General features: G+C 39.0%; 2 protein-coding genes across 2 annotated transcripts; one reads left to right on the top strand and one right to left on the bottom strand.

The window, feature by feature from the left end:
- Positions 1-1063: 1063 nt before the first annotated feature.
- FASTKD2 (FAST kinase domains 2) lies at positions 1064-17530 on the bottom strand. Its single transcript, XM_054829392.1, has 13 exons — positions 17478-17530; positions 15956-16747; positions 15449-15552; positions 13835-13943; positions 12184-12307; positions 9800-9939; positions 9322-9494; positions 8768-8931; positions 7618-7839; positions 6602-6686; positions 5446-5560; positions 4800-5026; positions 1064-1677 (listed from the first exon to the last, which is right to left on the bottom strand). The coding sequence occupies exons 2-12, from the start codon at positions 16637-16639 to the stop codon at positions 4907-4909; spliced, it is 2040 nt and encodes a 679-aa protein (XP_054685367.1). The 5' UTR covers positions 16640-16747; positions 17478-17530; the 3' UTR covers positions 1064-1677; positions 4800-4906.
- A 4-nt stretch (positions 17531-17534) lies between these two features.
- Positions 17535-27171, top strand: MDH1B (malate dehydrogenase 1B). The gene is made up of 10 exons (XM_054829393.1): positions 17535-17654; positions 18101-18213; positions 19163-19297; positions 19460-19602; positions 20284-20786; positions 21875-22016; positions 22995-23158; positions 23541-23680; positions 24681-24766; positions 26495-27171. Exons 1-9 carry the CDS (start codon positions 17633-17635, stop codon positions 24744-24746), a joined length of 1428 nt encoding a protein of 475 aa, XP_054685368.1. The 5' UTR covers positions 17535-17632; the 3' UTR covers positions 24747-24766; positions 26495-27171.
- Positions 27172-27672: the final 501 nt, after the last annotated feature.

The raw sequence follows: 27672 nt of genomic DNA, 5'->3' as shown, positions 1-27672 counted from the left end.
GCAGCAGAATCTGTACCATTAAAATCAAACAGAAAAATACAGAAAATTTAGCAATTCGATAAGAGTAAACTATGGTGCATACTCAGGAATGTCAAAGATTGTTCAGTAAATTGCATCTGTCTGGAGGCATGGATAGAATCCCTTACCTATAGCAGTGCAAAGTGAAAAGAAATTCTCCTGTTTATAAAAATCTGCATCTTGCTACATAGAGCAAGAGCATATCTGGGTTTTGATGGGTGCCATGGCAACGATGTTACTGGAGTACAGCATAGGAGCATTTTCAGAGAGAGGGAACAGGATGAAACAAAAAGCTCACTGATTATCAATGGACACAAGGACTTTTGCTGCAGACCAAAGACAGATTCTCTTTCTTCTTATTCCTGGGTGGCTATTTACAGTTGCCACCACATTCATTCTTATGCCACCTTATACTGCAGTTGTCCAGAAATAATGAAAGAAGGGAAAAACCTGCTACAACTAGAATGACAGATCTTAAACATAGTTCAGAGATCCATTACATTTGCATCACTTTAAGAGAAGAATAATGCAGAACTACTAAAACCACTATGGTTACTAGAAAAGAACAAAAACACAGGATTACATGTTCAGTAAAACCTATGCTCAAATACCATAATTGCTTTAAAAGTATGCATGTAGAGAACAACAGATAATCATGGCTCTGTTTTTGTTCTGAAATAACTAATTTCAGCACATTTCACCTAGGAGTGGCCACCTTTGTTGAGATCTTCTTTTTTTAATTCAGGTATTCTAGCATCAGTAAAGAGGTATTTAAACTGGAACCTCATTCATGCAAGCTTATGTGCTCTGAGATTTGTGTGCAAAGATAATAGCTTAACATTAACAAATGGTAATATAAAATAGTACCTACTGCAAGAGCCAGGAAAAAATAAAGAAAAAGCATTAGAGGGAAGTTTTAGTATTTTCTTCACTTTAGCAATTGACCAGAGCCACATCTTTAGGTCTCTGCATACAAAGCATTATTCAACCTCTTGTCTATGCAGAAACAGTTGCAATACCTGCGAAACAGATTTTCATTCTCTAATTCCAAGCTCCGGTTTATTTAGATTCTGATTTCTTAACAAAAGATCAAACCCTTGCAATGTTCTTTTAGTCCCTCTTTCCCAGTCACTTTTGAACATCTTGGACAATTTGAGAGCAAGGTAGAAGTTTTAAAGAGTTTCTGGATGTTTCTTCTGAATGAGTGGCTGGAATATTTCATACCCTGAGAAGGCTGGAGTTAGGGCTCAAAAGTGTTTTTAGACATAAGCGAATCCAGGCAGGAGATAACTACAGGTTGTCAGGGTCTGCAAATTCAGCTGCTTATGGAAACAAATAGTTTTTCCAAGCCCTCACTGTTCTCATTCTGCATTACTTCACAAACTTTGTTTCATTTTTGCTCAGATGGTACTAGTTTATTTTCTGTTCATGCAAGAGCCTTCTTGACCCTTGCAGCCCACGTTTTCTGCCTTCCTGTTTCTTGCTCTCATTTTAGATCTGTTCACACATCCTGCAATGTTTAACATCATCCTTGAGCCAGTGAACTTTCCTATATAACTTACATTTGTAAATCCTACTCACAGTGTGTTATTGATTGTGTGATACATGACAATGATCTGAGCTTGTCACCCTTTTGTATATGGATATCCTTCAGATGACCTGGAGAATTCAAAGGATGAACAGTATATGCGTTATTCTCAAGGAAAAAAAATACCAAATAAGCCAGCTTTATCATGGCACTTTACTGTTTTTTAATAAGACAAGATTTATGAATCAAAAAATGTCTAATAGCAAACAGCACGTAAACAACAGGAACCAAGGCAATCTCTTTCTTTGAGATTAGCAGGACAAATACTTAAGTCCAGTATTTCATAGCTCGGAATGAAGGAAAGATTTGTATGGATCTACTTTTCAGACTTCTTTATAGCCCAGGAATAAAATATGCTGCCTTCTTACAAGAATCTGGTCAAATATATGGTTGCTCTGTGCAGCTGAGTCCACTGTCTTTAAGTCATAGCTACATAATTACTTTAAGCCCTGTCCTTGCTTTATCTTCTTTAACAAGCCTTCAATTCATTGAAGATCCTCCCTCAGCAATTTACTTTACTTAATAAATTACCTATTTTCACTTTACCTGGGGTTGAGAACCTTGGCCTTGCTACAGATTGGATACACCCTTGAAATACCTTTAGTGAGTCAAACACCACAGCAAATGTCTGGATTCCATCTGTTAATAAGAAACACCTATGGGCTGTATGAACTAAAGCCATATTCAGCTTCCTGGTTCCTCACTCCTTGTTCAGAAAAATTTTCCAGCCACTGCACTTACAAAGTGTTCCAAGTGTGAATACAGGTTAGAAACACACGTTCCTGAGTCTGCAGGCAGACTGTGAAAATGGTAGAGAAAGGTGCAGCCTGCATCCCCCGTTAGCCTCACTGGCAGGTCAGCTAAAAACATCTGTTTAGTATCTGTTTCACTTAAGAAAAAGGGATTTTGCACCTTTCGCACCAAGCAATCCATGCAGTGACAAAACCCACAGGTACAGGAGCAAAATAATTATTGTTGATCTTCATTGTGAATCTCCCACTAATGCTAATAAGCGTGATTCAGGAGAGAGAGGAGAATGGTATTCTAAATACAGATTGTAATGCACAAAACAAGGGATTACATCTCCCTTACTGCATGAATTGGACACCTGAGAAACCTGGGTTTCCTTCAGATATAGCAGTAGAGTAGCTTTTTAGCAGATATAAAGATTCAAGAAACCCTGAGCTCTGAAGTCTCTCTGGCAGCAGCTACATACTACTTGGAACTATGAAATCGGTGTAGGTGACATCGTAATGGCTTAAATTATTGAGATAGCATAAAGCAAGGTATTCTAATAAGCAAGGTGATCATTATGGCAGACTATTACACTTCCATACTGCTTGTATGAGTTTCCATCTACTCGTAAGGTGTTTAAAAAAAGAAAGGATGGTGATTGGCTAATTTAATGTTAATGTGCTATGCCATTTTGTGCCCACTGGTGGCTAATTCTGTCCAGGCTGCTGGCACCCCAGAGGACAGCATACTTCCCTGCCTGGTGTTTTATCCCTGAAGAGATGGGAGCTATGCATGTGCTACTAAGGACCTGACTGAAAAGCTCAAAGCAGAGGAAGCAGTTCCCCAGCCCAGGAGAGAGCCACAGCTGACAGTGCATTAGCTTGGTTTGCAGGGCTTCAACTCTGAAGAGCACCAAATACTTTCTCCAACAGCTCTGAGCACTACCTGACTCTCCAGCACTGAGTATTTCAGACCTCCTCCAGCGTAGGCCCGGACCATGAGTCAGTTGGCCAGCTCAGAACATCAGAGTGGCTTTGACCAGTCTGCTTCACAGAGGAATTTGTACAGACAATGCTTGCTTTAAGTAGAAGATCCAAAAAGGAAACACAACAAACTTCTCAAGTCAAGCAGATGAACTCTGCTTTGGTTGTTTTTCACAACTGCATCAAATCTGTTTTTCTGCATGTGCTGCATTTCAGACTGAAATGCTGAACAGCTCATGCTGTTTTTTATGCCAGACTACTGTGACAATGCTGCTTTGGTTGCAGTTTCCTTCATAAATGGGCACCATATTCTATCTACGTGTTCTGCAAGAAGTTGGGCAGTGAATTTTTTTAAGCACATTGCTTCTTTTCACCTTATCTCATCACCGTGATACCTTTTTATCTCATCACTGTAATACCTTATCCATGTGTCCACGCTATTCCAGAAAGACAAAGAACATCGTTCTTGTAGCTTATCAAGTGAAGCAAGGGCACCACCGTTAGGTAGCACACAGTCACTGTAGAAAGTACTGCTGTCTCCCTTCATGCCGACTGGGCTGTGGCTACGCTACGGCAAAATTATGACTGAAGATCCGATTACACCGCAGAAACAAGCAAGCTCTTGTTGGCAAATGTATGAACTTTAAGCATTCCAATGCTCTTACTAAGTATTTCAACAACTCCAGCACAAATGGATTATACCAGTAAATGTTACCAAGAACAGAAAAGATGTACCAGTTCTCTCTGCTCCTTCAGCTCAAAGGCCCAAAACTGCTTCTAGGACTCTGCCAACATATTCAATTCCACCACTACATAACAGGCCAGTGGAGGTGCACCACAGCATGTAATTAACAAATCTGAGTATTGCAGGACCTCTTTAAGTAGTTGTGGAGACAGTGTATCAGAAACAGAGAGCAAGAGTCAGTTTATAAAGAGGTGCCAGACCTGTGTTCTTGTAGCAAGAAGTCTCAAAATCTATTACAGTAACAGTAAAGCAAAAGGTTCAAAAGCATACAGCTAACAGAACCATTATTGGCTTGAACCTCTGAAAACTGGGTGAGATTGGTTTCTCCAGAAATTTTTCACACAACTTTGGATTTTTTAATATACTCCTTAGGCTGAGTTATATACTGTTTTACTATCTACAGCTCTGCATAAAGAACACAGAGGATGGTGGGGGTGGGATGTTGGGGGGCATCCTTCTAGTGCGTATTTGTAGGTCCGATTCCAACAGAACTTGAAATGGTCACTTTCCCTGACCCACCTCAGGAGAGAAATTTGACTTGGCGCATGGGAGAAGGGAAGCAAAGTGAAGATAAAATTAAGAAATTTCAACAGCAATAGATGCCAGCATGCTTTTTGGATTAATTAAGTAGTTCCTTCCACTAAACAAAATCCATTTCCCCTTCACAAAAGAAAAACCCCACTATCAGCAGACATTGTTCACTTTACAAACTTTTCTCAATATGTAATACTGTGGAGTAAGCAGCTGTGTATAAAATTGCTTCTCTCTTCCATTAAAACCTTACATTAATTACATATGAAAAAGAGAGATCAGGAGACCCAAAATTGTTAGTTTATTTTAATTATTATCCTGCACAGTCACTTCAGAAGAAGGGAAAGTATTTTCTAAATAAATTTTTCCTTTCAAAAACTCAACTGCATCTTCCTTTGTCATTTCCTGAAACTTCTTGTTCAGGACCTGGAAGAAAGGAAAAGGAAAGGGTACATTAGTTCTATTGTCTTCAGCAAACTACCCTGTCCCATAAGTCAAGCACTCAGTGATGGGAAGGCCATTGGGAGTCACTGTATTTTGAAAACAAGTTGACTTGAATCATTCATTCTATAAAAATCAGGGAAATAAGCCAGTCATGTAGGTTTTTAGGTACAAAGCAATTCAGTGGCTGGATTTTTTTTTTTTTTCCTGAACTATGACCATATTTATTTCACTGATAATAGTAAGTGGAAGCTTGTCTTTTAGAGTTCCTCTGTTCTTTCTCCACCACCTTCTAAGTAGAGATGATGTACAATTACCACGCTGGAGATGGCTCACCGTTACCTACAAGGCCTGTTCTACCAAAAAAAACGTACTCATCACTGTGCTGGTAACAGGAGTCTTACCAGAATCACATGATAGCCCAGTTTATTTAGATGCCGCTTCTTCATTGCCAGCTTTCCTTGGGGGTGCGTTGTACCCACACAGAAGGCAGACAGAGGAACAAAGAGAATAGCCAATCTGCAACCAAGAAGAGTAGGGAACAATTCATTGTACACATGCAGACTAAGCATTTTTAAGACAATGATTCAATGATGTCCTTTAACACTGCAGAATATATAGCTGTCTTTCTAGTAGGCAAAAATATCAGGACTGCACAAATTTCATTATCCTTTTCCTTCTCCAGACTTCTTCTATGAGCTTCACACAAGTATCAGCATCTACCCAAATTCCTACAGCAGAATTAAGTCCTTAGATCTCCACTTCTCCCACAATGAGAAGGAAATAGATCATTCAAAATTCTACATTATTTTGACAGCTTCTGCATTTACTTTGATCCTTTGCTAATATTCAGAATCAGTTACTTCCTGCGATAAAAACCTACTAGGAAGGGTAGGAAAGCTGAATGTCTTGGAAGCCTGACAGTGAGTTTCTGTTACCCTAGTCACTAGCTCTCCGTTTCCCAAAAAGTGAACTATACAAAATACATTTCTGTGCAGTGATCCAGCACCCAAACATTATTATTCAATTATACTTAAGCCTTACTTAAATGATATATGTCCCGGTTCAGTTAATGAGAGGTCATTTTTCTACACAAGATTAAATTAATCACCTAAAATGTGGATATGATGATCCTTTTTATTCAAATTATATTTCAGTAGCTGAATTAATTGCCATAACATACCATTGACATGCACATTTTAGAGACTTAATAACTGGACACACAAATATTTGGAATATTAAAACCATAACAGCAATTTTTTGGAAGGGATTTCAGTCGTACTTCAAAACCTGTATCCATTACAAAAATGTCAGATTACTGTGATGTTTCCTGCCTCTTTCTCTGAAATGTTAATTTTTAGCCTCTGTTAGAAGAAGGTAGTGAGCTGGATGAGTTGTTGCTCCGAACTGGCATGGCAAATTTTGTATATTTCAGTGAGCACAAATAACAAGTTAGTTATCTATTTTGCTTTTCAAATCAGGGAACCAAAGAAATAACTGGATGGAATACATATAAATAAAATTAGCCTGCTAGAAAAAATACGCAATCAAAAAAGACACCTTTGAATACTTGAGTCAGTGTGATCATCTATTGGAGGCATTGGGAGCACTTTCTTTCTGTTTGAATCCATTCTGATTTCAAAATCTGAAAACAAAACAACAAAATATTTTAACACTGCAAGAGGTTACAATTGATGTTCTCACTTGAACATTAATGGTTCACATTGTTTTCAAATGAACAGGTCATTTGAAAAAGTTAACAGACACCGTCACTGCTCTGTTTCTAATTGCTGTTCTCTAATAATTTACATATTACTGATAGCTTTTCCCTCCCTGCAACCAATATGAACAGCTATAGCTTGCACATCTCCAGAAAAACAAACACATTTGGTTTTGGAAACTGTAGATATAACTTAATGGGAGTGAAATCATAGTTTAGAGAAACTAGTCTTGATCACAGTCTGTCATACCTACTCAGATTTTCCTGTAATCCCATTCCTCATTAGAAATATTTAGGAACAAAAATTATTACAAATACAGAAAAACTGGTAAGCTGGGTGGCTGGCAAAAAAAATTAGCAATATCAAAATATAAAGAACCCTAAATGTTATGAAATGATCACCTGTCAAAGAAGGTCATATACCATTTCATAAATGAAAGTAGAACCCAAACCTCAGCCAGAGCTTCAGAGGAGAAACAAGTCCGAGAACAAAAGGTGGCTGCTGTTTGGCGTTGTTTCTAATGTGATTTAGTACTAACATGTCAACTCTCTGAAACAGTTGGCCATATTGCATTTATGTACAATTAACATCTGCTTGCTGATGCTTAACAAAAAGTCCAAAGCAGTTCTGTAAATAAGAGCAATCATAAAGTTTTAGTAAATTGACTTAAATACTTTAACAGAAGCATCCTAGAAAGAAGATTCACCAATCAAGGACATCATTTGTTAAAAGATTGTGACTTCAAAGTGTTACGCTTTTAATCGCTTGCGCCCTACCCAAATTTGTTACCACCTTATTATTTTGGGGATTATAAATCCATATTAAAAAGAATATGACAGTAATTTGGCTTCATACCAATATGATATTTATATGGCAGCTGAACATTTTGCCGAAACATGTTCTCATCTCCCAGAAGTTCTATCAGTGCCTCCCGAGCCTTTCTGAGATTAAGAGATACTAATGAAGAGAAATTCTCAGTCAGCACAAATGCCGGCTTCGTGAAGGAAGGGCTATCAAGTTCCATACACGCTTTCACGCAGCGAAGCATCATTTCCTTTTGTTCTTTGTAAAGATCATCTGAAAAAGGATACAAAAAAAGTTACATCCAATGTATCATCTTGCAGAATTTTTCATTTTATTATCATTTATAGTCTGGTCTGGCAGAGCAAATGAATTTCAATATAGGAATCAACACCCAATTGGTTTTACACTGATTATTGAGTATCTTCAATATATCATTAAATATATACCATCAATTTACTAATTATAAAGTCTACGGCTGGGACCTGCCCATTTATCCAGTCCTTCCCCTCTTCTGTACACAGCTCCGTGCATGCTACCAGTTATTACAGGAGACTTAAGGAGAACATGGAATGAGAAAGCATGCATAAAAACTATTTATGAAATCCAGACAACTAGAAGGCTATTTATAAAACAAAGAAGGGACATCAGACTTAGCTGTAATTTTGGAACTATAAGAGTACTAAGCTGCACAAACTCTAAGCAGTTACAGCTTTACAGCTTTCAGGTTCAGCCACAGCAGGCTCAGTGTTTTACTCTACACTGAATTTCTACTCTGCTGAACTACTCTACTGGCTGTAGAGAATTGTAATGTGGAAATTAAATTCTACTATAAACCATTTCAAGTTCCTCATGGGAGCAGTCAAAAAAACTTTTACTCATGATTCCAGGCACTAAGGTTTGTTTGCAAAGGTTAAGACTTCCTTTGTTTTTAAAAATGCCTGAACATCTGTCAAAGATAGAACCTCTGGCTCTTACACGTTTCTACCATTTCCACAAATCTCACATTCACCTCTCTGCATGTGTACACCTACTAGTAAACTGTTGCCACCATCACTACATTAGCTTTGTCTTGAGGACTAAAATTTTAATATTAATCACATTTGCATTCTTTAATTTCTAAACTTTGAATACAATTAAAATAAATTATGTACAGAGGCACTATGCCTTTTAAAACGAGAACATGACAAAGTTAAGGGCTGACCTGGCAGTAGTAGTTCATCTCTGCTGTCCTTTTGCAGCAGCTCATCAAGTGCACGATGAGGAAGATATCCCAAGACGCTAAGTGAATACACTGCCTTCAGCAGTTCTGTGTTGGAAATCTGAGGGAGGTACTTATTCAAACAGCTATGAAGAGTCTCAAAAAACCTTTTCCAAAAGTAGAAGAAAAGTATCTAAATACACAAATAAGGCTATATAAAATACAGACTTCAAACAAGAATACAAGTTAGAAATCTCTATTATCTTGTATAATTATATGGTATGTAATCTAACATTAGCTTTTGACTCTTCTTTGAGGATACAGCTACCTATCAACAGGTTTAGTAGCCTTGTCAGTCTAGAACCAAGGTCTCCATTTTCTATTATAGAGAAAAATTCCTATGTAGAAAAAATGTGAAAAGACACAGCAGAGTTACCTTACAGATTAATAAAACAGGATCATTAACTCTTCCACAACTGAAATCAAATACTAGTTGCCATACATTACTCTATATTGACTACATAATGTATTATTAGGCATTCTAAATGAAAACCTACAGATGCTTTTGGTTTCTGGGAACATAGTTGAGTCGTGAATATACTCGGAGAACAATCAGAAGGTTTTTCAAGTTGAGGAATTCAGGGTCTTCTGTGACCTTCTCAGCAAAAGTACCCATCAGCTCACTAGGCTGAAAGGAAAGTGTCTCGAAGGCAGAAAGAAAAAGGACAACCTAAAAGAAAAGACAGTTTTATAAGGTCAAGACAGCCAGTAAAGTGGATCCCACCTCTTGATTTCATAAAAGACATTTTTAATGAAAGCAAGATTTTCAAACCATTACACCTCTTTTCTTATTTCTTTATTCATCAATAAATAGAAAAGCATTTTAAAAATTTAACTGTATCAACTTCATCAGACTGATATTCCTAAAAAAAATCTGTTCTCCAAAGATCAAACACAAACATGAAGTAAGATGGAAAGCACTAGAAACTGCTTATTCTACTAATACCACTATAAATTATGTGGTCTCAAACTCACCTGTCTTTTGTCCCAAAGGCAGGCAGTAGAACTAACATAGTCTGCTAATGCTGAAAACAATTTTACATTACGGTACTGAAGATTATAACAACCTTCCAGAATGAGAATTAACTGCCGAAATGGAGCATCGTGGACATTCTCTGTAACAGAAGAGCAAAAAAGGACAAATGATACAAAGCAATGGGAGTTGTAGGTTCGAGACATTGTGGGAACAGTTTGTCTAAGGGATGGAGGAGGGGAAACAAAAAAAAAAAATCAGGTAAGGAATTGCAGAACAGATCAAGACTAGCTAGCAAAGCTAAAACACATGGAAGAAACTGAGAGGCAGAAAAAAACAAACTGAGTCAGGATCAAGCTAGAGGGGATAAATCAGCAGAAGGGGACAAATTAACAAAAGAAGCAAGAAGATTGTGCTCCTATAACATTATCTATTCCAGGATTCTTGATTTTCAGCACCTCCCTGCACTCAGCCTGGAAACCCTCGGGCTAGCCCCTTTAGTACTGACTGAGCCATTGGGCTGTCCACTTCACCATGTCAGCTGAGGGAGTAACAAAGAGGTGGATCTAAAGCTGCTGATTAATCAGATATTAGCACATGATGAAATTTACATTTTTTCCAATTTGGTTTTACAAAACTGCAAGAAACCACAGATATGAATCTATGTCTAAAAAGCACTAAAGCATTAGTGTATGCCAAACTGGAAAATGTGGAACCATAACATAATCTTCTGGCATATATGCATGACGACACAGATTGAGTGCCAGATGACAACAGAGTTGTGCACAGGACTGCTGTTTCATTTGCCACACAAGATGGACCTATTCCTGAGATGAAAAAGATTAGGTACTGAAGAACAATGCTCTCTCTTGAACAACTCGCTTTGTTTGCTGCAATGAGGGGCATACACGTCATAAAAGACAGTGACTGCAAGAGAAAAGAACACAGTTACAGTAGTAGGATCAGTAGCCATCAAAACTAGACTTTGTCTTTTCCTCTGCCAGACAACTCAAGAGGATAGCAGGAAAATAACTGAATTTAACTCCTCTGAGTTGTGCTCAGTGATTTTCCAGGCTCAGCATAAAACACCATTACCTCATTTCTTGAAGTGCCGAGCGCTGACAACTGCGATTGAAGCCAGTGAGAGCTGTGCATCAAATAAAGTGATTTGTAATGCCAGGTATTCTTAAAGAAAACAGGCTAATGTAATCTCATATTACTGGACACTTTGACCTCAATGTCGCTCTTCTGCACAATTAGAAAATGAGTATCACCACTGGGTCACTCCCTTGCTGCTGCAAAAACTAACTCAATAACTACCTGTGAAGTACACAGTTATTATAACTCTGGTCAAGTCCCCAGATATGGGAGAGGGGATTACTTTCTTGAGAGCCCCAGCAACAGCACAGAACCTGAATAACCTGCTGGAGAATTCCTTCGCCTCACAGGCCCCAAAGCATGCCCCTCCCTCCTCTTCCCAGTCCATCTCCAGCCTCTGATAGAGGTCATTTCTGTCCAGAAATTAATTACTCTGTCCCCAGCGCATCATTTTCACAATGTGCAGCATGTAAGTCCTGGGAATATGCAGAAAAAAATATGGAGTGGCTGCTCACTCTGTGTATGCCATCTAGCCCACGTAGTGTGTGGTGAAAGTTCTATGGGAGAAGCCAGTATGTGTTATTAAAGATCGTGTCCTAACACATACAAACAACCAGGACAAATAAAGGCTGTACAAGCATCCCAAACACTCCTGGTTCATTTATATTAAGAATGGTATTTTGCTATCTTAATGTTTTTTAAGACACAAATTCGTATGTATTTTAAGTGTGAATCAATACATACCAACCACATATACTTAAGGAATGTACTGTAAAGGTATGGAGAGGTGAAAGCATTAGGTTTTCATGTAAATTCTTTCTGGGCTGCAGCATGAGGTCAGTTATTAAGCAGCATTCAATAATTAAATCTAGTAAATCAGGGAAACACTATGTTCCCTTTAGTTCAACTAATCGCACTAAGCCACCAATACATCCTGTTAGATGCCCATTTCCAATTCAGATTTGTTTTAAAAGTTTATCTGAAATCTATTTTTTCTTGCTAGAATTCAATTCTTTTTCCTAAATTCTACATACAGAAAAATGCAAAGAAAAATATGTAATTCGGGTAAGTGTTAAGAAGGGCAGAGACTACAAGAACTATTTGCTTTTGCTATCTATCAGTAATTTTCTGTCTTGCTGCTTGTCAAATGGCTCCACATTACTGTAATATCCTGTAAAACAAAGATGTTTCCTGAGTTTTAAAGGAAATCAGAAAAGGGAGATGAGACAATAATTAGGAAGAATTTGGTATTAGGAAGGGAAATTTAATAAACATATTTTTTTCTTACCCTGGATCTTTTTACTGCAGGCATTCAGTATTGGAATGGAACAATAATTCATTGCAACAAGAGCCAAAAACACACGCAGAGCATTCGGGAAAGTCAGATGGTCAATCTCTTTCAAAACTGCCATCTAAAGTGAATTAGAGTTTATTAAGTCCTTCATTCTTCACGTGTATTATCACTGCTTTCTGGTGAAGGCATTTTCACCAAAACTTTCCCAAATTCCTTAGCCTGTTCAGACTTATACGAAAGAAAAAGGAGCAACAAACAGCAAAAGCATAGGGTAACAACTCACAATTTCTTAATACACAATTATAGCAGACCAAGTGTTCCACAGCCCTGTCACTATGCAAGTTCCCAGCAATTTGCCTTCATACGGAATTTTTTAGAAGCCGTCTCAGTAAAACTTATTTCCAAATACTGTGAATATATATCTTCTAACAACTCTTAAAAAAGTAGCAGAAATTTAATTGGCACAGTTGATTTAATGGTACTCCAATTACTGTTTTGGATGTGTGTGAAAGCTGTAAGCCTTCAAAGTGATCCAACAGCACACCGAGTGGCTTATCTTTAAGACAAACACCCAGCTACAAATGTGGACTGAGGCACAGAAGGACAGCTCTGATGCCACATAAGAGACTTCATTTATTGAAGCAGTTATTAGATTAATATAAATGTCACTAAAAATGAGACTACAAAGTATATTGGCTATTAAAATAAAATACAAAGGTTAAATACAAAATGCATCTACAATAGAAATTACGCAGTATTAAAAATAGCACCCTGTAGGCTCAGAAAATTAAGATCTCCCTTCAGTTAACAAGTGGAAAGGATACTTTCCTCTCAGTTCCATATTCCACCACGTCTTCGGCCAGTTTCTCACCATCTTATAAAAAGTGATACCTTGTCCAAGGTTTTATGATTTACTTACATCTAACACATTGCATGAGCCCCCTGCACTGCTCTATTCTTGCCCAGTTTCCCATCGGTGGTATCTTCCCTCACTTCCTCATGAATGCTATTACAAACCTCAAAGCCCTTCAGCTATGTGATGAAAACACTAGCAGGCCCTGTTTGAAAGAAGGTTTCAAAAAGCATGTTTAAATCAGGGGACGAAACCCAGTACATCCTGCCATAAAACCTACAGCCTGCTCCCAACCACTGTATTTCCCAGGGGGGGCTTTCAGATACAGGGAAAGGTAAGATCACGAGCTAGGTGAGTTCTCCTAGCATCTCACTCCCATCGGTCCTCTAGCTCTGTACCATTATTGCACACAGCCCCATCACTGACTAGTTTTCTGTCTTCTGGTCTTCCAGCCACAAGCTGGGCAAGGGAATCAGGAAACAGCCTGTAAGTACTTCTGTGAAATATCATGTGGCCAACCCAAACAAGAGATGAGGGCACTGCTATTTTACTGCCTCAATTCCTTTTGTACTATCTCCATTGCTTTCTGTCCCCTTTTATGGTAGGATATTCCTAACCTCCAAATTTACGTTCCTCCTGCAGATATAACTGGACTATGATTCATATAGCAAATGCAGTTAACCTTTCTATTATATTTTCTCTCTGAGTGTCTGGAAAGAACCATACACAATTTATAAACAAGCAAGAGCACAGGCTTTGTGGAAGTAAAAACGAGCCTCCAACTAAATTTACCTCTAATTTCTTTTTCAGAAAGACTGGAGCATCTTTTCCCAGGCATTTCATCAGGTTTTGCAGTATAAAGATGTCTCTGATACTTGGAATGCGCTGTTCCACTAGTAATCTGATGAAAAAACACACACGAGGCCTTGAGCTAGAGAGAGTAACTGTTTAATATGGCTTTCCTAATTTCAGCAGGAACAGGTAGGTACCCTCTTTCTCCCTCACTGATGTGCTCCCAAGTTAAAGCTGTTAATTCCCTGCTCCTCTCCCACCTCCTTTTTTGCAAGGCTGGCATAACTCTACATGATGTAGCTGCAGCACAGATATTTTCCCACGTGGAAATAATTATATATCCTTTCTTAATATTATCCTGATATGATGATATGAGTGTTGCTGCTGATACATTAACAGCAAGGCATCTGCCCAGACTGCACATGTGATTGTGCAGACATGAGGGCTGTTAAGCCTCAAGGAATTAACACTCTTCCTCAAAAAAAAAAAAAAAAATCACATTTTTATCATAGAACCATCTATGTGCAGGCAAGTTCTGAAGCAGCCAGAAAACTCAGGGATAGACACTGACAACCCCATGGTGCAAGTGAGGGAAAAAACCAAACAAGCAGTGCTGTGGGCTGCAGGAATGGAAGGGGATATCATAACACAGAGGGATCATAAGCACAAGTTGAAGGAGTTCTGCTTTCCCAGCACCTCCTTTTCTGTCTCAGAGGGAGGTATTGTAATTGTTATGTCTGAATCACCCTTAAATACACCTGCACAGCTACAAAAATATGAAGTGTCACTTTCTGAGGCAGTGCACTGCTCTGAAATTCATCCCTGCAGATGTGGCTTCCTGCAAATGAGCAGGAGCTTCAGACATCAAGACACAGAAAGAGATGTGGATGGATCTCCGACAAGAACTGTGTACCTGAGCTTCCAGGAGAACCTGTTTTTTGTGTATCAGTAATACATCCATCTTCTCAAAGCAGGAGCTGGCACCAGACCAAAAAGTTCTAATCCATGGCAAGTTTTGTGACAGCCTCAGTAAAAACAATCTCATGGGAGTGAGCAGATTGGTTACCCACATAAATCTCATTGGCCCAGCAAAAAATCACTACAGCCAAAGAAGTGATTCTGATAGAGCACTACACAGAAGGGTTTGCTGGATGCACAAAGTCTAACCTTGTCTTCATCTTAATTTTTACTTACTAAATTAAAAGAAAATATTCCCTGGCGGTTTAAACACATTTTTCATCATGACAAATCAAAATACTTCACAAAGTAAGCTAGTCTCATTACCTCCTCTCTACACAAGGGTAATACAGAGGCACAGATACGTGAAGTGACTTTATCAACACCACAAAAATCCCACAGTGGGGGAGCTGCAGTCAGAATATGAATCCCCTGGAAAGCAGTCTAGCACCCTATGCCATCAGAAGCCTTTCTGCTCAAAATTGCAAAGACAATGACAAAAATCACTGTCTTCTACAGCTGCTGTCTCTTGTAATCATTTAAGTCCTAAAACCACAATATATCTTTTATGTGCAGACGTTCCCTCCATGATTTCTAAAAGACATATATTCAAACAACATGTAAATATGAAGAAAATGTAAAAGATATTTTTCTCACTGTAATCCAGCTTGAAGAGCGCTCACATTCTTGTCTTTATCCAGCCCTGCTAAAGTAGTTGCCAAAACTGAGATACATCGGTTATCAAGTTGATTGAGCTTCTCCTGTTAAACAGTTTTCACAATGTCAGATTACTTAAGACCAGTAAGTTTCAGAAAAGAAAAATTGACCACTCTTAATCTGTACCTGTCGTCTTCTCATCCCCCCAGAAGTCAATTCATAAGCTTTAATTCTGCAGTGACCTACAAGGTCTCACAACCATCAAATTTAGTTGTTTTGAAAAGGCTAACAGTTTTTGAAACTGTTAAATCTGTCTGAAATCAGGTAGTCATTTCCAAAATGAAGGAAATTAGAAGTATGCACAAATTAACTATGGGGGCCCTGTTTCCATGGAACATTAGACTAAACCAGGGACGTAACCCAGCTCTCTCTGATGTTGCACAGCCTCCCACAACAAGGCCCGAGGTTTCAGCCCAAGCTTAGGAGAAGAGGGATTTTGATACTTACTTGGCACACCCTCACCAAAGTCTGGACTAGGAGAGTATTCTGAGGAACGCCTATGTTCACTGCTGCATGCAGACTGAACACCAGGTCACCCCGCGTCATCCTTCTGGAGTCCCGCAGCAGCTGCTGACAAAGCTTGACAAAAGCTGGGTGCTCAAAGATCAGCTGCTTCTCGTAACGCTGCTGGTCTTCAGACAGGTTTTTGAGGAGCCTCCATACTGTAGTTAAACAGTTTGTGAAGTGCTTAATGGAAACAGCAGACTCTGAAGCCAAGTCCAGTACATCGCAAGGGCAGGTACATTTCTGGAGACTATTAAAAAATGGTTCACTATGATCCATTACATGCTTCACTTTAAAGCTCCCAGAATCATCCAACTTTTCAAGTTCCAAGGAGCTGTGGGGAGCCTGGTCGCTTACCAAAGCCTCCATACTCTTCTCTGGTTGTATTTTAGCACCTGTGTTAAAAACATCTGTCTTCTGAGATAGAAATCGAAGAGATGATCCATGCAGAGAAGGAAAAATATTTACAAACAATTTCCTGAAGTTCACATTTTCCAGGGGATCCCTGTATCTGCCAATCCATAAAATGTGTTTTCTTGTCGTGGCTGAAGATTTGGGAGTGAGCACAGAATTGCACCTAGGCATGCATCTAACAGTATTTAACAAGTAACTTATTTTATTATTCATTTTAGCTAATGTCTCATTAATAGATTTGGAATGCCAACTCAAAGTAAGGGATCCGATGAAATTCTACAAGTAGAAACAGTCCTGGAGAAACTGTGTAAGATCACTTATCTGTAAAGACAATTGAAAACTATAGATTAGTTACTGGACTTTCAATTGCTAAAGTAAAATGCCAAATGTATGCATATCTTTTACAAGAAAAAAGATTTGGAATAGGATCCCTGGAAAATTATTTGCAGAGAGACTTCTATTGGGTCCTCTACGTTTTAGTCAAACATTCAACACAAGGCTAACTCATCCTCGGTGTCAACTCTTTTCCCTCTTCGTTGTTTTAACCAAAAACTATGCTGGGAGGGAGAGTCTTTTCCTAACTGCCGTTTCTCCAAGCAGATGCGTCTCCTGACAGGGCTCTGCCGAGTCACTGCCAACCTTCAGCTCCGGTTAACAGAACCCTGCCCGCCTGCGGCCACCAGCAGCCTGTCCCGGCCAACACCCTGTCCCAGCCGCCCTGCGGCCGCGGCACACCCGCGGGCGCACTCCCAGGGCCGGGGACACCGGGCGGGGCAAAACGGGGTTTCGGCCTCGCTTTCTGCAGGGGCTGGGCCCCGGGGCGTACGGTACCAGTGGCGTAAGCCCGCGGCCCGGCGCCAAGGGGACTAAAGCCTTTCAGCGGCTCCGCACCGGCTCGGAACACCCGGTCGCAACGGCGGGGGAACCCACCGGGCCGGGCCGGGCCGGGCCGGGCCAGGTCAGGTCAGGCCGGGCCGTGCCGCCCGCTTCAGCCGCGCCGGGAAGGGACGGGCGGGGGACACACCAGACCCTCGCCGCCGGTAGCTGTTACCTTGCACGCGGCGGCGCCATAACACCCTGACCCCCGTCTCCGCGTGCTCTCGGCGGGTCTCGCGAGAGGGACGGCGCGGGCCGAGGGACAAACCGCCGTGGCGCGCGGCTCGTTGCTGCGCGACGCCGAAGCGACCGTTGGAGGGTGCCGCGCGCATGGCCAAGTTAGTGCTGGCAGGTGAGGCACCGCGGCGGCCCAGGGGCACCGAACGGAGAGATGGCGCGGCCGGCAGCCTGCCTGTGCTCGTAGCGGCCGCTCTTCTCTGCCGGTTTCGTGACTTGTTCTTTTAGTCCCTCTTTTAAGAGAGCGGTGTCTACGACACCCTGCCTCAGCCGTTGCCGAGTCAGCTTTCTCATCCTGTCAGGTTTCTGCTTCTCTCTGCTGCTAAACCCCTCCTCGGGCTGCCCTCCTCAGCCCCTTAACTGAAGAGGCTGAAGAGACTGTTTCACTTCCAAAATTATCCTTTCTTTGCTGGATCATGTGCTTGTCCTCTTACTTTCTGGGAACTCACGGGATGTTGGTTACATAAGACTCGTTGAATTGGAACAATTAAAAAACGTTTGGTCTGTTATCAGTTAATGTCACAAAATCTTCCATTTGTGGTGGTGTCGCTGTGTTCACAGGTAAGGCAAACTGCCCTTACTATGCCAAAGCTGAACTCCTGGCTGACTATCTCCAGGCTAACTTGCCAGACTTCAGAGTTCACAAGATCACTCAGCACCCTGACAAATGGGAGGTAAGGGATTGTAAGTCAAGTTGTTGGTAGATGCCCCAGTGCTCTACAAACTATGGAATGTGCTTATCTGTAGTATGCCTCTTGTTAGCATTTTGATATGTGGGTAGAGGTGCTGCAGAAGCAGCTTTAGCTATGAGAGCCAGCCAGAGGAAAGGTTTGAATGTTACAAGAGACTGGTATTTCTGTGAGTCTCACCACAGAAGACGGGCACAAAATGAGGGCTAGCCTAAAGCTGCACTTTGTCAGTAAGAAATTCAAGTTTATTGGTTTTTTATTATGTATAAATGGCGGCTCAGCCTGTAAATCTTTTGCACACTGTGATTGCATATGCCTTCAGAATTGTTACTTGTCAAGAACGTTTCTGCCATTCAAGGGCTTTGAATTACAATAGAAGTATGAAATTAAATCTCACATATTTGTTTGCAATGTACATGGGCCTTTCTGAGTATTTTTGCTGTAGACATGTTGCCATGTCTACACTGTAGTTCCTATAAGGAACTGAAAAAAATTGCGGTATTACTTCATGAGATAGACAGTAGTATGATGGTTATTACTTATCTTTTGCTTGACACCTCAGCCAAGTAATTCAAACAGTTAAGTGAATAGCAATTAACCTCTGCAGCTTGCTTACCTTCTGCAGCTAAATAGGGATCCTCAGATTACTCGCTGCTTCACAACATTGCTATCTTTAGTACCACTAAGATGATTGAGCAAAATTACAGCAGAAAAATCAATCAGAAGTAAGACCTTTTGCTCTTTTGCTGAAGTATCACAGTGTATCACTGTGCATTGCTTTCTGTTATTCCCAAATTTTGCACACACTGGTACGTAAGTTATGAAGAACCTTGAAATTATATATGGAGAGGAAATAATGTTTATAGCTGTAACATTTAAGTGTTATCAAATGTGAAGAAGTATTAAAACCTTTTGGCGGGGATGTTTACATTAGCAGTGGCTTCATGACATTTGTGAAATGAATGGATGGGAACACAGACGATCTCCTATCATTTGGAGAGAACTGTTGGACCGTGGAGGGAAGGGTCTGCTTCTGGGAGGAATTAATGATTTTCTGGACTATGCTCAGGTAATGAGATGCCTTTAATACTGTAAACCCATATTTTACATTTTCTTATAACATTGTTTTTCTTTATTCCTCCTTCAAATCTAAAATAAAGCTATCCTTTCTAGTGTTAGCTTGCTGTGTTTGGGTTCTTATTTGATTAGAGATCACCCTTTTTTTTCTTAGTACTATTATGGCATCACCTCGGTGATGTTGAGTGAGGAAATGTTAGACGTTGCTGAGGAGAACCTGCAGGCGCATGTTGAAATTGAAAAAGAGGAGGAAGAGATTAAAAGTCTTATCAAGCCTTTGCAGATCTGGATCACCAGGTGAGAGTACAAAGAATATATGTGAAGTTTCATTTAGCTTCAGAAGAATGCATATTTTCCTATCACATATAACAAGTGTAACCATCTGAAGTTATATACGAATCCCTGTAATTTGCTGATTTGAATTAGGTTCTGTGCCCCTCACTGTGACCATTCAGTATATAATTTAGAAATTTTTTCTACTTTTGTTACATTTTGCACCAGTTTAAGTGAGGGATGTGAACAGGCAACATTTAGAGCCCAGATCACCTTAGGGAAAAGCAAGTATTTACAAAATAATCTAGGAATTTTGTAGTTCAACTATCTCACATTAAATGCTTTTGGAAATATTTAAATAAATAGAGTCTCTTCCATTTCTAACTTTAGAATTTTCTGGATTTCTAGTAGTCCTAACAGCACCTCAAAAAAATTGTGATTCTTTAAAGACACTAATTTTTAAGTGACAGTATCACCTGAAGCATATAGGATGGAAAAACCTTCAAATGAAAGCAGGACCCAACTCTTTTAATTTTTAACCTGTTGAAACAACAGAAAGAGCAGTAAAGGATCCAAGCTAATGGTCTATTTAAATATCACATAAACAGATACAAAAGAAAGATCTTTGTGTTTATTTATGTGATACTTCCAAACAAGCAGTGGTTAGTGGTAAACTATAATTTTTCTATATCGTTCTTTTATCAGTGCATCAGCTCCAATCTGTTATCAGCTGATCCCTCTGTTGGCAAATGGAGAAGTGTTCGGAGCAACCACAGAAATCAGTATCCATTTGCTTGACAATGACCAGTTTAAGGAAGTTCTTTGTGGTATTGTAATGGAAGCTGAAGACATGGCATTCCCACTCCTCCACAGTATTTCAGAGCACACTGAACTAGAAGAGGCTTTTATTCAAGCTGATATTGTCATTGTTCTTGATGATGTCCTCTTAAACCATGAAGTCCAATCCCTTGAGAACTACATCAGAGAAGTGAGTGAGATCTGTCAAGTGTATGCTCCCCTGATTGAGAAGAATGCCAAGAGTGAGGTCAAAGTAATTTCATCAGGAAAAACCTTTGTAAACCTTAAGGCGATGATGATTATGACATATGGCCCATCCATTAAGCCTGAAAATGTCATTGCCGTTGCGACATCCTGGGAAAGTGCAGCTAAAGCCATGCTGGCCAGGAAGCTGAATATGAATGCAGCAGGTGAATATTTATGTGTTCTGGTAGCATTTGGGGAATTCAGTGGCGGGACACCTTTGAGAGTACATATTTCATTGCAGAACACTGTTCATGTGTGTGCAGAAATGCAAGCACAGCCGTGCACCCGCTGAATTGCATGGCTGTACGGAATGCCAGGGTGTGACTAGCAGGTGCTACCATTTTCTGTGCTTACTGCTGTATGGATCTGTGCCTGATCCCATGAATGTCAATTCTCTTGCTAACTCTTGGATGCAGCCCCGCCATTCTGGCATGTATTTCATGCTGGAAACATACGAAGAAGGACTGAGCTGTGTTGTGGATCAGGAACTAGGACTTCAAGGTTGCATTTGCACTCTGCAGCACATTGTTATTTTGGAGACATGCAAGCTAGCTGTGAATAAACATGACAACATACTGCTGTGCAGATAATGAGAGTATGGTAGAACTGTGATGTAGTATTATTTCTACATTAATTAGCTTTCTTTCTCAGGTCAATTGTTATTGCTTGGTTATATTTGCATGGTTCTGCACTGCGTAGCAAAGGTGTGCTCCAACAGCCTGCTCAGCATCAGGATTCTTTCAATGTTGCAGGGGTAGGAACTGGTCATCAATGACAAATCTAGATATTTTGGAGCCTAATAAAATAGAAAAGTAAGTTAATAGACTGAATAGACTGTCAGCTAGGCTTGAGAAATTACTTTTGCACCAAAGCAGGTAGATTTTTTTTTTTAATTATTTTTAGTGTTAGGGACTCTATATTTGCATGTACAGAATTTTAAAAGGAACATTGCTGTATGTTTGCAGTATGATTTGTTTTGGTTTTAACAGCTAAGTATTTACTAGGTTTTGTCTATTATGTACAATAACATAATATACATCAAAGTTCCTTTTTCAGCTTGTGATGAGGTTTCATATCTTTTGGAGAACCTTGTTGCATTTTTCAGATCAAATCATTTCAGCTGTCAAGGCAGGACACTGAATTGAAGAATAATTCATCTTGAAAGGGACTTCTGATGGTCATCTAGTCCAGCATACATTGTGAAAGTATTTGTCTGTCTCTTCATTCACCTATGTATTTTCCTCTGTTACAGGAGTTAAAGACGTGATTGTTTGGGGCAATATTACTGGCTGTAACTACATCGATTTGTCGCATGCAAAACTTTATGGATATGACTGTGCTATTTGGGGCCCAGCTAATTTTCCACATCCTTTGTTGAATATGATTTATGATAGGTACAGTACAGATTTGGTTTTTTAAAGTAAAACTAAATAACTGCTTTTAATCCATGTTTATCTGAACTGTTTAATAAACATCAAGAAAGGTTTTTGTTTTCAAGGCTTGTCTTTACTGATTAGCACTGTACATAAAGGAAAACTCAAGTCGAAGTACTTAGTCTGCAAAAGGCATAGTTCCTAGTGCTGTACATAGTTCTGACTTTCCTGCCAAGTTTGTTTGTATTTTCCTACATATTAAGTGTGTTTCTCTTATATCCTGAGCAGCCTGTAAGAAGTAATAGAAGTCCAGATAGTGACTTAGATGTCTAGTATGCATGAAGAAACTTTGAAATAAGACTAAACATATATCTGCATCTTGAAGTATCTGAATTCCATTGAATATATGGCCTGAGCACACCAATGTTGTCAGTTTCCCAAAACAGACAATTTGTTAACATGTGTAAAAAGGATGCCTGGCAGCTAGATAGCTTCTTGTGGAAAAAGAAATAGCAGAGAAAGGATGAGTAGAGTGAGGGGGCAGCAGATGTGACATGCACTCAGACCTGGATATATGGAGCTCCCACTCTGGTCTAAACCTGGTGTTTACTGGACAGCAGACAATTCTTTTGTTCTATACTTGTACTGTGCCTAGTGCAGGGTATGGTTCATGGCTGGGTTCTTATGTAAGATGGTAAATAATATCAATAATAATAATAACAACAACAACAACTACCTTTTTAAAATTATGATGATGATGACTTGAGTAAATGACCTCACTTTCATAGATAAGTAGTGCTTGTTGTTACCTTTTGAGCCACTTTGTGCTAGACGCTGTTTGTTCTGCTTTAAGTGCCTTGCCTTCAGCAGTGAAGTTTTAATAAGTTTCGACAATTTTCTTCCCTCAGGTTTAGTTCTTTTTTCCTCTAGAAAATTACTCTTCCTGCAGTCACCTTAGTTTTTTGTTCCTTCTTCCCCCCCTCCTTTTTTTCTTGGTAGCGAATGGATCCATTCAGAATTTCTGTCTGCACAGAGTTCACTGAGTTCCCGGGTCTATCATTGTATAGGAATGTTACCTGCTCATGCAGTAGCCACTGTACTGAGATACTGGTATCATGGCTCTCCTCCTGGGGAAATCGTTTCTGTGGGAATACTTACTAAAGGTAAATCTATTTTTGCTGCACATATTCTCTTGTACCTTTCCCCAGTATGTATAACGGTATTTTTTAATGAAGATTTTTAATTTCATAAAAACGTGTAAAACAAATCATGATATAATGGGAGGTTGAGAGGTTTTTTTCAGCATAAGGACCTCCAAATCTGAGCAATTTTGCTCTCCAGAGCTTGTGATTTGGTAATAACTTCTTATAAGCATCTCTTAGGTTAATATTGTCTTGTTGCACATTGTCTCTTAGTCTTTTAGTTTAAATGTTTTTCTGGTGTGTGTGTTTTGTGGAAGTACTCTAGTAGGACTTAATCTTGACACTGGTGAGGTGATGGTTTTTAATCAGAAATAATATGTTTGGGTCACTTTTTCTTCTTCAGGTCAATTTTGCATTCCTGAAGGAATTGTCTTCTCTATGCCAGTGAGGTTCCACAGTGGTAACTGGGAAGTCATGACAGAATTAGAAATTAATGAAACAACCCAAGAAGTTCTGGGACGCTTAGCCCATGAGCTGATTCAGGTGATAATTTCTTGTATCTAATAGTATGCCCATTCTGCCACCTGTGGGTACATTGCAATATAACTTTGAATACTGAGACCCTTACTCCAAATGTTAGGCATACAAATGGCACACATGCACTTATCCATGATAAATATCAGGTATTTATAAGTGTAAGGTAGTATTTATATATTGAACAGACGACTGCTCTGTTGCCCAAAGAGGAGATGATAAGTTTACCTATGTAAGTGTAGAATTTGTACCCACAAGTTCTGCAGGCTTTGCGCAAAACAGAAATATTAGCTTTAATTTAATGTTTCTACGTTCTATACTGCTGATGTTGATTTTGCTTTTGTGGTATTCAGGGTAGTTCTATGCCAGGAGACATATCTTTTGGTATCCTTATGGCTGTGATTCTGCATGAATGAAGGCCAGATACAGGGACTGTAGTGACAGGACAAGGGGTAATGGGTTTAAGCTGAAGGAGGGTCGATTTAGATGAGATGTTAGAAAGAAATTCTTTACTGTTAGAGTGGTGAGGTACTAGAACAGGTTGCCCAGAGAGGCTGTGGATGCCCCATCCCTGGAAGTGTTTAAGACCAGGTTGGATGGGGCTTTGGGCAACGTGGTCTAGTTGAGGGTGTCCCTGCCTGCAGCAGTGGGGTTGGAACTAGATGATCTTTAAGGTCCCTTCCAACCCAAACCATTCTATGATTCTATGATTCTATGATTTTACTAGAATTAAGGATTTTTCAGAAAATACAAAATCAGTGAGCAGTAATTGTATCATGAACTTTTTGTCACTTAGTGATAAATATAATTTGGCTAAATATTAAAATACTAAGAAGACTGGTCCCAAACTTTACATTCTAGCTTCAATCAGATTTTGTGATCTTCAGTCATACTAGTAACATGTAAGGATTATTTTCATTTAACAGATTTTAAGTTTGTGCTAGAAATTACAGTGGATGAAAAGAATGAGTGACACTAAACCTGCTTTTTTTTTTTTTCCCCCAATCAGGAAAAGCTCATTGCACTAAAGGAAATAAAAGAAATACATCTGAATGGAGCTGATAAAAATCACTAGTAAAAAATATTTGCGTCAAGGTGGGTTTTTGTCCCCATAAAAGATGAGATCAAGTTTTAAGTGAGAATTTAAGTAATGGATTCTTATTTTATATCCCTTTCACTTAAAATGGATATAAAATTCTTCAGGAAAGAATATAAATAACAAGTGCTTGTCCAATGTATCCTGACCATGCCTGGGGCATGGTGATAGTAAGGACAAGCCTGCATGGTAGCAGCCTTGTTTTGATAAGTTTCTATTGTGTCATTCACAAATCATGAATATAAAAGCTGAGCATAAATAATACATTTAGCATGACACATTTTGTCTTAGGTTATTAGTAAATATAAAATCTTTTTAACCCAAGTAACTATTATTAGAAAAGCACTTTCACCTTATATCCTACTATATGTTTTTGAAGATATTCTTTACTATACTTTACTATTCTTTACTATCTAGAAATATAGAGTTGAATTTCTTAACAGAGAAAAAAATACTGTAAATTGGAACTCAAACTTTTCATTTTTCTGTTTGTTACAGTACCAAACAGTTCATTCCATATCTTTAGTCTGTAAGCCAGTCAGAAGAAGAAAAGGTTGAGACACCTAAAGACAGCAGGCTAAAAAAAGAGATATTCCTACTTTCTATAGAGAAGGCAATCTTGGTAAGTGGCAGCCACATCTGCCACATCTGCCACTTCTTCCAGTTACAACAGATAAAAGATCTTTTAGAGATCCCTACATTGTAAATTATTAAGACATTTCACTTTGTTAATGACACAAGTTCATCATGACTTATTTTTATTTAATACACAATGATATGAGAAATTTCAACAAAAAATCTATAGAACAATTTCAATATCCCTTCCTAATATTTAGGAGCATGTGGGAAGACTGTAGGCTCCATTATACTACCATGGCAAAACTCCCCTGAATCCACAGTCTACTTTTCCCATGCAGAATAAAAAACCCCACATCTTCTCCTGTCTTTCTGTGCTGCTTTTCCTACCTATTTTGCTTTTCAAGTTCTCTGTCCTCTTAAGACTATATAAAGGAAAGAAGAATCATTCATCAAAATAAGAACAGATGAACTTTAAAGTGTGTTTTATTTTTGTTTTCTCACTTTTTCCCTATTCTCAGGTTCCCAAATCCCTGCACTTTCCCAATGTTCTAGCCATTTTCTACTTTTAGGTCCTATGGGCCTTTTCCCGAGTTAGTCCTCTTTCTCCCTTCCTTCAGATTTTCTTGTACTCTCAATACAAAAAGTACTTTCCAGTACTTTTATATCATAGTATGAGTTGTTCTTTTGCATTGAAGGCAGGCTGAAGAATGGTGAAACTATTTGGAGCTTGATGCCCAGAGCCTTTAGCAAGCACATAAGCCTTGTGGTTATCCATGCTTCTTTCTCAGGAGAAGACTACAGACACAATAAGATTTTCTTATTAAATGCAGAGTTTAATTATTCCATTAATCATGACCTTGATTAACCCAGACAAGAGATTCCCAATTAGACATGAATGTCCTTCCCTATCTGCTCTCTACTTGTATGGCACTACTTTTCTGTAGAGCTATCCCATTCTTCTTGTGCCTGCTTTAAACATTAAGCAGAGAACCTTTCCACTGCTAGCAGCTAACAGCTTAGTTTTGCCCTACTCTTGTGACATTAGTATCAAATGCCGTACTATTCTAGGATTACCTAAGTGCCCTGCTTATCTCCTTGCATTTTAGGAGGTTGGAAAAAATGTGTACCGTTTTTGCTTTTTTTTACAGAGATGGAAACCTTGCCTACTGGTTCACTTTAGCCAGAGTTGTCTGGAGAAGAAAATGCTGAAAATTCCCATACTAAAACAATGTTTCCATTGCTCAAAAGAGCAAACTACAAAGAAAGGCTAAACATTGCAATAGCTTTTACTGTATCTTCCTCATCAAAAAACCTGGAAATCTGTAGGCAGAAAAATATTTTAAAAACAGTGTGAATATAGCATTCTTAATCTAGGATTTCATTTACATCCAACAACTTATTTCTTCAGACCAATAAACTGTTTCAAAAACATTGATTAATGTATAAAAAGTTCATATTAAGACCATTTTGAGCAAGATTGTCACACATAGAGTAGCAGTTTTATAACTCCAAGCTCCTGGTTCAGACAACTACAACACAGTAGTTGTGTAAGAATGTATATGGCCAGGCAAAATTGATTTTTAACAGAAAAAATTAACTACATACATCTCCTTAGTGACAAGATCATTTTTGTCTCTGTGTTTTTTATTTATTTCATGAATTTTATAGGGACTACTCATATGTTTTAAGTCAAATGTGCAATTAATTAAGTCCTTATCTAACCAGGATTGTTGAGGAACCACTTTCACTTGCATGTCTTTGGCATCTTAAAAGATGGAGACTGTGTTAAATGAAATATTATTGTACTTGCTAATTTTTTATCCGATGTGAGTGTTTAAAGCAAAATAAAAATTTTTCTCTTCTTTCAATCAGATACATACAGTTGGGATAAATTCATTATTTCTGTTCAAGTGGAGGTTTAAACTCTGAACAGGCTAGACTTCTTACTTGAGGAAACCGAAAGGAGTTTATTTGTTGTCAGCTGATGTGGACAGAATGAGGAGGGATGTCTCACTGGTCTTAGAAAGAGGAGCTCAGAAGGGGGTATCACAAGGGAGTTGGAAGAGTGTAGTTTCATAGGTGAAATGTATGTGGGAGAAGCAACATTTACAGGAACTGAGATATCATTGTTACAAGTATCTTCATGGAAGGGTTCACATGGGAGTTGGAGAGGCAGGTGTTGTAACAAGTCTTGAAGAAAGTGGTTAGGAATCATTCGTTTCATGAGGAAGTGGTCTCCAGGGAATTAGTTTCTAGTAGTGTATGCACAGAAAATTGAGTCTCTGAGGCAGATGTCTCAGGAGAGTATAGCGGGGAACGATGCTAC

Source organism: Grus americana, chromosome 6 (assembly GCF_028858705.1).
Source record: "Grus americana isolate bGruAme1 chromosome 6, bGruAme1.mat, whole genome shotgun sequence".
In the NCBI taxonomy this organism is placed as follows: Eukaryota; Metazoa; Chordata; class Aves; order Gruiformes; family Gruidae; genus Grus; species Grus americana.
This window is presented reverse-complemented; position numbering and strand designations above follow the sequence as displayed.

Coding starts and splice junctions, on each gene's coding strand:
- MDH1B (XM_054829393.1), top strand. CDS start 17,633: ATGGCCAAGTTAGTGCTGGCAG. Junction 17,655..18,100: donor GGCCAAGTTAGTGCTGGCAG/GTGAGGCACCGC, acceptor CTGTGTTCACAG/GTAAGGCAAACTGCCCTTAC. Junction 23,681..24,680: donor TAGCCCATGAGCTGATTCAG/GTGATAATTTCT, acceptor TCCCCCAATCAG/GAAAAGCTCATTGCACTAAA.
- FASTKD2 (XM_054829392.1), bottom strand. CDS start 16,639: ATGAATAATAAAATAAGTTACTTGTTAAATACTGTTAGATGCATGCCT. Junction 5,561..6,601: donor ACTGACTCAAGTATTCAAAG/GTGTCTTTTTTG, acceptor TCTTGGTTGCAG/ATTGGCTATTCTCTTTGTTC. Junction 5,027..5,445: donor TGGGCTATCATGTGATTCTG/GTAAGACTCCTG, acceptor CCTTTCTTCCAG/GTCCTGAACAAGAAGTTTCA.